General features: G+C 48.2%; 1 protein-coding gene across 1 annotated transcript in view; it reads right to left on the bottom strand.

The window, feature by feature from the left end:
- The window catches only part of STAB2 (stabilin 2), a 165803-nt gene that overhangs the window by 44226 nt on the left and 108533 nt on the right, over window positions 1-13044 (bottom strand). The window contains exons 38-44 of the mRNA XM_043562355.1: window positions 12475-12670; window positions 10959-11054; window positions 7508-7553; window positions 6599-6675; window positions 4501-4626; window positions 2433-2506; window positions 356-427 (exon numbers count right to left, since the gene is read on the bottom strand). Coding sequence (XP_043418290.1) covers window positions 356-427; window positions 2433-2506; window positions 4501-4626; window positions 6599-6675; window positions 7508-7553; window positions 10959-11054; window positions 12475-12670 — 687 coding nt within the window. The remainder of the gene's footprint in view (window positions 1-355; window positions 428-2432; window positions 2507-4500; window positions 4627-6598; window positions 6676-7507; window positions 7554-10958; window positions 11055-12474; window positions 12671-13044) is intronic.

Here is a 13044-nt window from a genome sequence, read left to right as displayed (position 1 = left end):
AAAAGGTATGCTCATGTCCTAAGCCCTTGTATCTGTGCATGTGACCTCGTTTAGAGAAAGAGTCTTTGCAGATGTAATTAAGGACCTTGAGAGGAGAGCATCCTAGATGAGGCAGGTGGGCCTTAAGTCCGCGGTAGTTTTTTAGTAGAAGAGGAGAAGATACCAGCACAGAGGTGAGGACAGAGGCAGAGAATGGAGTTTCTCCAGCTACAACTGGAACCTGAGGGGGAAATACGCCCCAGGGCCCACAAGCAGCCTCTGCATGTGGCCTCCTTGATGCGCCGTCCCCCGCAAGGCAGGTAGGAGGCACCCCAGGCCGGACGTCTCCGGGCCTCGGCCCTGGAGCCCTACTCACGGTTAAGCAGGTGTTGATGAACGTGCAGACCTTCCCGTCGCCAGTGTACTTGGGCAAACAGTTACACACTGCCTGTCCGGGGAGGGGAGGGAAACGGGTTATTTCACAGGGAGATTCTGCTGGCTCTCACGCTCCGGGTCTATGGTGGTCACGGTGGCGTCACAAGGGTCTATATGTGATATTGGCAAGATCTATCCTACGATGGTAATCGTCATCCTATTTTAGCGCACTCGGCACATTTCACTCTAGCACTGGGATCTCCTACGGAGCCTGACTTTCCTGCCAAGAGACTTCATTTCTTTTTTAACACATTCTTACCTTATTTGGTCCCTTGCCTTCTTGGCACTCACCCCTTCTGTCACTTGGGTTGGTAAAAGCTTGGGTGCAAGGAGGCTAAGCCATGACCCACTCCCATTCACACGGAGACCTTGTGCCTCTCCACCCAGGCTCAGCCCCAAGGCACCGGCCCTGGGAGATGCTGGAGGGGGGCTTTGGCCTCACATGGGTGGCCCATGTGAAAACAATCAGTCAGACCCACTGTTTGGCCAACGATGTCAGTGGGGGCTTCAACTTGAGGGGGGGGACACTGTCCATGGGAAGCTGGGGACTGTTTAGTTCACCCCCATTTCCCCGGTGCTCTGCTCAGGAACAAGGGCACAGGAGCAGGCAGGGTTGAAACCCAGCTACGCTCTAGTTACCTAGTTCTGTGCCCAGAAGGAAGGGCACTTGCTCCTAATGTGTCCACCAGAGGGGCGGCTTTTCTTTTCTAATCCACCCAAGCCACACAGGAGAGGTGGCTCTGGTCCGATGTCTGCTTGTTAGAGCCTGGACTCACTGACAGGGTCAGCCAGGGCCAAATGGCAGATTTTCACTCCTCTGCCTCTTCCTTTCTTCTGGGTCCTGACCTTGACCCAAACTGTTACCAAGACACCCACCAGCTGCCCCTCCTGGGCTTAGGTCCTGTCCCAGAGATCAACCCTGGGTCCCTCTCACTGCCTTCTAGGTCTGGAGAAGGACTTGTAGACACCCTGAGCACCAAAATGCTTCTAGGTTTTCCTTTCTCCATATGTGGTTTGAAATAAGAGCTCTGCTGAACCCCAAAATGTGTCTAAGGTAGCCAAATACTGCCTGTTCTGGTTTTCACCAAGACTATATGTGTAAACACACACACACACACACACACACACACACACACACACACTTCTTTCAAAATAAGGGTATTTTTTCCCCCTTATTTTTGGGCTCTTTAGGCACCTGCTCGTTCTAATCATTGGGAGAACTGGCACTGAGGTTGCAGCCTAAACAAGGTTGATAGAACATTCCATGGGACTTCACTTCATCATCCAGTATCTGATGTATATAATTTCCTGACTATTGTGCTTGTTTGGGCTGCAAAACTCACTGTGTTAGGGAGTATGTGATTAGCAGAGGGCCTAAAAACATTATCTTTTTAAAAAAATTAATTATTTTAAGCATATTTATTTGTTTTAAGAGAGACAGAGGCAGCGCAAGATGGGGAGGAGCAGAGAGAGAGGGAGAGAGAGAGAATCCCAAGCAGGCTCTGTGCTGCCTGTGCAGGGCCCGACGTGGGGCTTGAACTCATGAAACCACAAGATTGTGACCTGAGCTGAAACCAAGAGTCAGACACTTCACGAGCTGAGCCACCCAGGTGCCCCTAAAAGTGCTATCTTATGCTGTGGCACATGCATTTCAAGGCCTCAAGCCAAAGAAGATGATGCCTCAGCTTTCTAGGCATCAGAAAGCTGAAAGGAGAGCATCGTTGGAAACTTTCTAGGTGAGTCTGGAACCATGTGGTGTTTGCAGATGTCTACCCCTCCCCACTCAGGAAGCCCCTTCTCCCAAGAACCCTCTGGTCCCCTCACAGCCACCATTTCTTATTCCCAAAGAATGGCCTCTTTAGGGATTCTTTCAGAATTCCCCCCTAAAATATTGGTTTTATGCTGCTGGTGCCCATAGGTCTGTTCTCAACCCCTTTCCCTCGGGTGTGGGTCTGAAGATCCAGGAATTTGCTCCTAGGAAAACTTAGGACCCTGTGTGGGGGCGGGGCTGAGCTCACCTGGTTGGGTCCCGTCTGTGTGCACTCTGCGTTCTTGTGACAGCCACCGTTGTTCTCCAAACATGGGTTGATCTCTTTAAAACAAAAAGCCAGAACCTGGCATGAAAATCCAGCCTCCTTTTCCAATCAAGACATCTTGAGGAACCAGGCAGGATGGCTAGAACTGGACAAGGTGTCAGTGTGTCAAAGTGTGTCAGCAGGTGTCAAAGTGTGATTCAGTTTTCTGACAGCTCTGTGGCAGAAGTAAGCCAGCAGGGAAGGTACCAGATACGGTTTCTCAGAATCAGCTCCTGTGGGCTGGGGCTGTGCCAGCAGGGGCCTCATCTGTGGGCTTGCTTCTGTCCCGCTATTGAGTGAATATGAGCATTTGCAGCCAGGGACTTGAAACAACAGAATCTTGGGATCCAATCCAACATGCTAGGAAGGAAGAGAGTTAGGAATGAAACAGCCGCTTGCAACACTCATCATAAAATTGGTTCAGGGACAGATTCTAAATTTAGAAGGACATTTGGATGAGGACCAGGATATTTTCTTGGTGTTAAAGCATCTCCCTATTGGTGGCTTATTAGTAGCAATGGGGGAGAAAGGAACTGTACAGTGGAGAAATCAGACAACACCTTGACTGCGTGGTCAAAATTAATGTCACAAAAGAGAGGCAGCTGGAAATCATGAGCCTCCTGTGTGATAGCCTGAGAAGGATGCGATATCACTCCTGTGATATCGAGTCTAGAATGCACAGTCTCAATATAATCATGGAAAAACATCAGACAAACCCCAAAGGAAGGACATGCTATGAAAAAAAGTTGGGGTGGTGGCCTATTCTTCCAAAATGTCAATGTCATAAATGACAAAGCAAGGCTGGGGAGCCATCCCTGATTTGAGGAGACTAACACATAACAGCTCAATACGATGCCCACCCCTAAACTACTTCCTGCACTTGAGGAAAAAAGCCAGAACAGTATGTAATTGGGTCAGGGGACAAAATTAGAATACAAATGGTAGTTAGACAAAAGTAGTATATTAATGGTAAATTTGGGGCACCTGGGTGGCTCAGTCAGTTAAACGTCTGGCTCTTGATTTCAGCTCAGGTCATGAGTTCACGGCTGTGAGATCAAGCCCTGCCTCAGGCTCTGCACTGAGCACGGAGCCTTCTTAGAATTCTCTGTCCCTTCCCCCGCTTTCTCTCTCTCTCTCTCTCTCTCTCTCTCTCTCTCTCTCAAAATAAATAAACATTTAAAACAATAGTAAATTGACTGAAGTTGGTAACTGCAGTGGCTATGTAAGAACTTATTCTCATTCTCAGATATGCCCAAGTATTTAAGGATAACGGGAATATGAAAAAAGTCTACTCTCGAATGGTTTAGGAAAAAGAGGTACATATATAAAGAGAACAAATGATAATGCAAGTGAAGCAAGATGTTTGCAAGGTAACATTTGAGCCTCCTGTGTAAAGAGCGAGTGGGTCTTCTTTTATACTATTCTTGCAATACTTTGGTGTGAATGTATTTTTTTACAACTAAAATGTTAAAAGTCAGACAGCATACGATGGCATACCTTTATAGTAGAACAGTGTATAGCCATTAAGATAATGATTTGGAGAAACACTTACTTTCTGGGAGTGCTGTTCTTTTGTATTGCTAAGCCTAGTAAGTATTATGTATCATAAGACAGAACTGTTGTTTAAACAAGTAGGTGCATCCATAGCAAATGAAGTGATACGACCATAGGAAGAGTGGTTATTTCTAGAATCTACCCACCCCCCCCAACATATATGCATTCTCTAATTTTTCTACAGTGAGAATGTGTTATTGTGTAAGAAAGGAACTAATAAATGTTACAAAATTCAGTCAGCACCGTCATGCTTAATTGGAAAAAGTGTCTCCCTTTTTTTCCTTCCCAAGCGATTTTTGGACATCACACACCTTCATACCCCTGTGGTCACCTTTACACACCTCATACGTTCCTGCACAGACTGTTTCCAACAGTGGCACGTCCTAATAATAGGATCACTTACTGGGGCTCTGACCGTAAAGCCACTGCCACTGGACAGGTGAAGGATGGTACCCACCTAGACACACGATGCCGTCGCCTGTATAGCCTGCCTTGCACACACACACTCGGCTTCCTGGAGTGGTTCTTTTACAGTCAGCCTTGGCAGAGCAACCTCCATTGCTGGTCTCACAGGCATTGATGGCTACAGAAGGGAGACGCGACACAGAGCCCAGCCGGGGAGAGAGGGGGGAGAAAAAAACAGTGATGCATTCTTTACTTGCGTGAGAAATGGAAGCTACTTCAAAATGCCAGGCACTGGATTAAGTACGGATAATTCAAAAGAATGCAGAGCATCGGATGTCTTCACTGGTGGATTCTACCAAACATTTAAAGAAGAATAAATACCAATTTTCCCAAGTTCTTCCAAAAACTAGAAGAGGAGAGAAGACTTCCCAGTTCATTTTATGAGGCCTGATACCAAAACCAGACAGAGCCATCTCAAGGAAACTGTATACATCAATATCCCTCACAGGGATAAACACAAAGATCCTCAAGAAAATACTTGTCAATCAAATTCGGCAAGAAGAATAATACACCATAACTAAGTGGGACTTATGCAGGAGTGCAAGGTGGTTTAACATTTAAAAATCAGTTAATGTACTACAGTCTATCAATCGGATTAAAGACCAATCCACTTGTTCCTTCCTCAATAGAAGGAACAAAAGCATTTGATAATATTCAATACCTTTAATAATAAAAGCTCAACAGGCAAAGAATATAAGGAAACTTCCTCAACCTGATAAAGGGCGTCTATGTATGGAATAGAACTGGGGGTCCAGAGATAAACCCATACATCCAGAGTCAATTGATTTTCCACAAAGGTGCCAAGACATTTCAATGGGGGAGAGAAGTGTCTTTTCAATGAATGATATGGAGACAAATTCACCCACAGAAGAAGAATTTGGACTTCAACCTCACAACATGTACACAAAGTGGATCAAGACCTAGATCCACTTGGAGTCCCACGGTGTGATTTTGGACAAGCCACTCAGTGAATCTGAACCTTGGGGTCCACCTGTTGAGGTTTGTTTGCAGGTTTGGAGACTCCCATCTGATAACGTACATGAAAGAGTTACAGAAATGTGGGCTGCTCTCCTATAACTCTGCTTTTGCTATTTCCTAAAAACAGAAGGCAAGAAAAATATTCCAGTTATTTGCTCCACCCAGCTGTTTTCACTGGCATACTGTGCACATCTTACCACAGGAAACATCTGGGACCAGGGCCCGGGTGCCCGCACGCTGGGAGAACCCCCTGGGGTAAGATGGTCTAGAAGACAGGTTGGTATGTTCATTGTTCACCACAATCTGGACTGAAGGCTGCCTGGACAAGGTGCTCGAGAGAAATATGATGCTAAGCGTTTCCAGTTTTCTAGCACCAAATATGTGGTGGGCACCTTAAGAGTATTAGATCCCATTTCCCGAGTGCTCTGTGCAAAGGCTGTTCTAAGCACCTCACCGTTATTAATCTCGTTCCCACCAAAAGGTCCAGGGAGGGAGATTCTCTTACTGACCACAACTTACAGGTGGGAAAATGATGCAAAGAGCAGTCAAGCAACTTTCCCAAGGTAATACAAGCTATAAGAACTTAGACTCAAACCCGGGAGAGTCTGGTGTGGGGCTGTTTTAAATTCTGCCTCATTCTGCCATTGCACAGAGAGGTCGTTTTGTCCTCAAACCACTCTGCAAGGGACACAGTTTTATGTTCAGTTTAAAAGTGAGCTAAGGGGGCTCAGAGCAAATAAGAGACCCATCCAAAGCTGTGTGGGTAGTAGGAGGAAGAACCAGGACTCGGGTCCCTGTCTGTCCCACTCCAGAGTCCCCACGCCTGGGTCACATGCTAGGTCAATCAAGCTGGTGTTTTCAAAGTTCCCCAGGTGACTTCAGTTGTGGTCAAGGCTGTGAACGGCTGTTTGGAGACGAGAACAGGTACGATTGTCCCATGAATTCCTAACCCAACACACGCCCCAACCGCTAACAGCAGTTTTCTCGCCCAGGGGGCCTGGTCGGCTGCCCTGTTACATCCAGGGCAGCAGCAGTGGTTGGTGGTGGCAGAATGGTACAGTCTGCAGGACTTGTGCCACCCTTGTAACCCCAGCGGTCCCTTCCTCGCTTGCCTGTGCAGACTGTTCCATTCCCTTGGAATCCTGCTGCACATCTGCATGAGGCTGTCCCGTCCGGATTGATAAGGCAGCTGCAACAAGAAATGGCAAGCGCTGTTTGTGGGGAAAGAATACAGAACCTCCACCCACTGTGTCCCCAGCGTCCTGGCTCCTGCCCCCTGCTTCACTCAGAGGTCTTGCCTAAGTCTCAGAAGGAGAGTCCCTGCCCAGCACGGCCCTGGACGGGCGGCCGAAACTGCAGAGAGTACATGGGTGGGCATCGGCCCGGGATAAGGAGGACAGCCAGCAATCTTTAGAGGGCCACTTATGTCCTTGGAGCCGTGCTTCCCACATTACTTCTCATAACCTACACGCTATCCAGTAGCCCTAACCCGTAGATGTTACTATTTCCATTTACGGATGGAGAAACTGGGGCTTAGAAGCGTAATTGACTCCAGGTCATGCGCACAATGAAAATGACAGAGGCTGATCTGAATTCAGGTCTAAGTCCAGTTACTGGGCCAATTAGTTAAGCCATCACACCCCTCTGGGAGTTCGGAGTATGATGTTGAAGTATGAACACATAAGGCTTCGCTGTGAATGGGGAGTAAGGTTTGACGGCAGTCAGGGGCACTGGGCTCCCTCGGCCTCTATGAAAGGGCCCCTGTGGCTTGAACTGGGGGCAGCAGCTGGCTTTTTTGCCGATATGCCAGGTAACTCAGGTGGCAGCTTGTTTCGAAGGCTGAATGTGGCAAGTTGATGGTGGCCTTTTCAGAGAGATTTTTCCTTTCATACTTAAATTCATCATAAGTCTTCAGAAAGGGTCTCAGGAAGCTATTACCCCGAAGACAGGGCCTGACGTGGACACTCCTAGAAAAGAACCCCCTTTGCATCACTTCCAGAGAAAAGCTCAGCGGTACGTACTTGGCGCTGGTGTGGCATACCCCATTGCAGTCGTCTTTGGTGATCTCTGCAAAAGAGAACCAATTGCTGGCTCAGTCCTTTCTTACTAAACCTAACTGGGGAGGTTTCTTTGAGTACTTGCTGCCCAGAAAAGATTTAATTCCTCAGAAGTAATGATATGCATCACGTGAGCTATGTAAAACTGTATGAGCTTATAAATCCTTGTTTTGCCTTGGCTGCCAGGAAGCTCAGCACCAAATCTGAAGGCTGAATATACTGATGGAGTGTCTACTGTATGCCAGGCTGCGAGGAGAGTAAAACACAGTATCCTCCATCAGGGTCTGGAGGTTGATGCATGTTCCTCCCTGGGGCCTGATTTTTCTACTCTTATTTCTATTTCCTGTGTTCTTTATTCTTTCTAGTTTTTCATCACTTTATTATGGAGTGAAATAAACAAGCAAAGCTTAATTATAACTAATATTAAAAGGCTTTTTTGCCTTTTTTCAAAAAAAGATTATATTTTGGGGGTGCCAGGGTGGCTCAGTCGGTTAAGTGTCCAACTTCAGCTCAGATCATGATCTCACGGTTTGTGAGTTCGAGCCCGGCATCGGGCTCTGTGCTGACAGCTCAGGGACTGGAACCTGCTTCAGATTCTGTGTCTCCCTCTCTCTCTGGACCTCCCCCGCTCACGCTCTGTCTCTCTCTCTCTCTCTCTCTCAAAAATAAACATTAAAAATTTTCTTTTTAAATTTTATTTTTAAGTAATCTCTGCACCCAACATGGGGCTTAAAGTCACAACCCTGAGATCAAGAGTTGCTTGCTCTATGAATGAGCTAGCCCGGCACTCCATCCCCCCTTCTTTTGTATTTGCAAAAATAGTCCAGGGACAGGCATATAGCAAGGTACCTATTATCTATTAGTTGAATTAATTCCTAAATTTCCTGGAATAGCATGGGCTCTCGCTCTTTGATGCTCAGTTACCAGATATTTCTCAGCAGGGGAGGATCCAGAAAGAAATCATTAGCGATGAAGAAAGAGTACCCTTTGGGGAGGATGCCCACGTTAACAGCCGTTGGGATAGAATCTCATTAGAACTGGCCAAGTCACACAGAAGGTCCTGCAGCGGAGACCTGACTGCAAAAGAGGTCTGTTTTGTGTCAGGGGGAACCTTGACAGGCTCCAAGGTGCTAAATGGGTACAATGCAATTTTGTGCTGTTATGGATGCTCTTCCTTGAGCCTGGAAGTCTGTGACCTCTCCATTCTCTGTCTACTGAAATCCCAGTCATCTTTTAGGTCCTCCTCTCTGAAACGTGCTCTAAACCTTTGAGCCAACTTCAGTTAATAGGGGTGACTACAAGGCATGCTCTTTTGAGACGGAGGTGGCGCACCTCTCTGGCCTCAGTGATGCCTGCCAGGCGCTTGGGAGTGGGGAGTTTGCACGTGAACAGAGGAGTTTTCTTCCTGGCTCGTCTAGAGGCTCTTTCCTCTGTGCTCTCATACTACTATTTTTTGAACACTCTTGACCACTTATTTCCATTTCTAGGCCGGAAGCTGCGTGTGCACGATGTGCACTGAGACCCGGCTGGAAAACTGGGTGAGTGCCAATCGGTGAATAGCCTTGTACTCTACCCTGCTAAGGTGTGTCCCTTGGAGGCAATGAACTTTCTCCTGGAGGCAATGAAGAGTCATAGCAGGTTGTCAAGTCCTGGGGAGGGGGTGGGAATAATGGTCTTACCTATTGCTATGGCGGGGGGGGGGGAAGATGTTTGTGTCACCCCACCCCTCAAATCCATATGTGGAAACCTAATCTCCAGGGTGAAGGTGTTGGGGCTTGGGCCTTTGGAGATGGTTAGGTCATAAGCGTGCTCATGAATGGGATTAGTGCCCTTATAAAAGAGACCCCAGAAAGCACCCTTGCCTCTTCTGCCGTGTGAGGACGTGAGAAACAAGCAGTTGGCAACCCAGGAGAGGGTTCTCACCAGAGCCCGATGGCACCTGGTCTCAGACTTCCAGCCTCCAGAACTGAGAGAGACATTTCTGTGGCTTATAAGACATCTCGTCTATAGCACTTGTTATAGCAGCCTGAACTAAGACACCTGTGTTCTGGAAAGTTCTCTCTGGCAGCCATGTGGAGGATGGAGTGGAGGAAGCTAGGACAGGAGGCACAGGGACAGACCCCAAGCCTCTCACTGAGAGGATGAGCCACAGGATGGGATGTGGATGTTAGAATAATGCAGACATGCTGGCCAGGGAGGCATGAAGGCCACGTGGGTAGTTTCTAGATTGGGGGGGGGGCAGGTAGGGTGGGCTGGTCTTTTCTCCCAGGAGGGAGAGCAGGAAGGGGAGTGAGTCCAGAGGGCTGTCCTTGGGGCACATTAAGAAACATCAGCGCAGTGTGGTGTGGCTAGGGGAGATGGGCCTGTTCAGATCCTGTTGTGGGAAAATAAATGCATATAACCTCTGCAGGACAACTCGGCAAGAAGTAGCAAACCCTCCCTCCAAAAGTGCAACTTCTTTTTTTTTTAATGTTTATTTTTAAGGGGGGGGATGGGCAGGGGGGGGACTGAAAATCGGAAGTGGGCCCCACACTGACAATAGTGAGCTCAGTGTGGGGCTCGAACTCACCTACTGTGAGATCATGACCTGAGCTGAAGTCAGATGCTTAACCAACCTAGCCACCCGGGCGCCCCCAAAATGCCAACTTCTGACACAGATATCCCATCTTTAGAAATATCAGAGGATGAATTAGACAAATGCAAAATGATGTATGTTCATGGCAGTGCTACGATGACAATCGAAAATTGGTTTGAGAAAGCATGGTATAGTCATATACTGAGATATTGCATGAAAACTGAAAAATGGTATTTATCTATATTTATCCATGTGGAAAGCTATCCGTTACATACTGTAAAATGAAAAAGTAGGCTGTAGGGGCACCTGGGTGGCTTAGTTGGTTAAGTGTCTGACTCTTGATTTTGGCTCAGGTCATGATCTCATGGTTTGTTGGGATCGAGTTCTGTGCTGGGCTCTGTGCTGACAGTGTGGAGCCTGCTTGGGATTCTCTCTCTCTGCCCCTCCCCAACTTGTGCACGCACAATCTTTCCTTTCTCTCTCTCTCTTTCTCAAAATTAAATAAAAACTTAAAAAAAAAAAAAGAAAAAGTAGGCTGTAAAACTGTATGTACAGTGCGGTCTCACACACAGATGTTTATACACCCAGAAAAAGAGCGGAAGGCCAGTAGGTCAATGTAAGACATTAGCGAGAGTTCTTTCCTGCTGTGGGAACGTGAGCAGTTCTGATCTACTTCCTTCTGCTTGTCTTTATTTTACAAACTTTTTGCAGCAAGTAGGAATTACTTGGATTGCCAAAGGAAGTAACAGAGGCGTCATTTCTATTTTAGGAAGAAAGAAATGTAGCTGCTAAGACGCGAGGCTAAGAGCAGATCATAAGGACCGAGGGGCTCGCCCTTACCACTGTCACATGTCACTCCTCGCCAGCCAACCTCACAGTCGCAGGAGCCGTCACCCGAGGGTCCTTGGCTGCATCTCCCGTGGACACAAGAACACGCTAAGTGGAAAAGTGCCCACAAATTGTTAGACCTCTGACCTGGGCTCAGGAGCTCATTTATCATTTACTATAAAGTGTCACTTCCCGTGAGAGGCATTTCATTCGCCAACCTGGTTCCAGGGACTCATTGTCATTAACGGAGGGCTGGATTCACAGGGAGGGCAGGGGCACAGGAGACAGAATCGAATCAGGCCATGATCTGACACAGACCACGGTTGTGGGACTGTGAAGCACTGTAGGTTGCTGACCCGAGCAGGTTGAGAGTGTCCTCAGCTAAAGTCATCTGAGGATTCAGGGTTGTGTGGGACAGCCTGGGCTGGGAGCACATGTGTTCCCTAAGGTTTGTCCACTAGGTTTATATAACCCTGGTGTGGCGTTGCCTTCTTTAATAACATAGAAATGCCAATTCCTTTATTACGCAGCACTGTCATGAGCCTCTGAGAACTGGCTGGAAGCTTTGGATGCCTTCCCCCGAGAAAAGGTTTCAGCTTTGGGGCGTTGCTAGACTCCATGACCCCATGAATCACAGGTTAGGAAGCCCTGCACAAACGAAACAGAAAACGCTTCCAAATGACAGAAAGAATCAGCACTATAGTTCCAACTATATGGTATATGGTCCAATTATAATGATTCACTTATATATTGATTTTGGCTTGGACAGGCTACTGATAAAGCAGTGATAGCCAGGTCCAATTTATGGTTTTTAGTGCAAGGCAGAAGAATTCCTTGCTTTCCCATCGTGGATTAAGAAACTCCTCCCAAGTGCGTGTGTGCGTGTGTCCCTGGGCACAAGGAAGTCAGGGTCAGAGAATGCAAACAGATGATGGTTTTGTGAAAACAAAACAGCTAAAAGCAGGTGGCTTGCTAAAGGTGAATTAATAGAGTAATCTTTACACAGAGGACAGCAGGATTCAAGAGCAAGGCTTTGGAGCCAAGTAAGGTATGATTCAAATCTCGGTTCTGCCTCTCATCAGGTGTGACCCTGGGGGAAGCCATTCAACTCTGCCTTAATATACTCGTCTGTAAAATGGGTACCAGAACACCCAAGTATCTAAGATTCCTGTGCAGACCAAACAAGAGACTGTGCAGGAACGGGCATTTCAGACTATCAAGCAATGTCCAAACCCGAGAGGGTAACCAACATGAGGATCCAGGCGCACAGACAAATACAGAAACGTGAGGTTGGTGGGAGAACGTCCGCGAACAGATTGGGGGTCGTTTGGTAGGTGCAGTTAGTGACTGGAAATGTTTGGAAACACTGTTCTGTGCATATCGCAGGACACGGACGTCCTTACAGTTCCCTGATAGTAGGGGTGGGATTCTGGCCCGCCTGCCCAGACAGGCTGGCGACGGAGCGGTGAGGATCGGGCCCTGGCAGGTTTGGCGCAGGGCCTGCCGGGGTGGGGAGGAGGGTGCGTACCTTGGTCGCATTGGGGGCCGTACTTGCCCTCGGTGCAGGTCTCACAGGCCGTGCCCCCGAAGCCCTCTCCACACTCGCACACGCCCGTGCCGTTCAGCCCGTCCAAGCAGATCCCGTTTCCAAAGCAGACGTTCTCGGCTTTCCCTGGGCAGGGCTGGCACTGGGGGCCAAAGAAGCCGGCACAGCATTCTCTCGTCTGCAACCGGGGGGGACAAGGCTGGGCTTGGAGGGAGGCGGCCACACCTCCATCCCCGGGTTTTGTCTGGAGCTCTGACAGTGCATGAGAGGTACCCTGAGCGGGAAGGAGCAGAAGGCAGGAAGGAGGGAAAGCAGAAAGGCCAGCGAGAGGCGGGGATGAAGACCAGCGGGAAAAGAGGGCATCAGGAACAGAGAAAAGAATAATGCAGGTGATGCAGGGGTGGAGGGGGATGTGTCAGCTGTGGTCACCATCCAGGACCCCGGGCCCCTCCCTGGCGTGCCTTATGTCGTCCCCACTGGTTCTGAGGGTGAGACGCCTTTGCAGGGGAAGCCTTCTGCATTTTATAAATGAATCTCTTGGAGTTAAGGGAA

The sequence above is a fragment of the Prionailurus bengalensis genome, chromosome B4 (genome assembly GCF_016509475.1).
Source record: "Prionailurus bengalensis isolate Pbe53 chromosome B4, Fcat_Pben_1.1_paternal_pri, whole genome shotgun sequence".
Lineage (NCBI taxonomy): Eukaryota > Metazoa > Chordata > Mammalia > Carnivora > Felidae > Prionailurus > Prionailurus bengalensis.
This window is presented reverse-complemented; position numbering and strand designations above follow the sequence as displayed.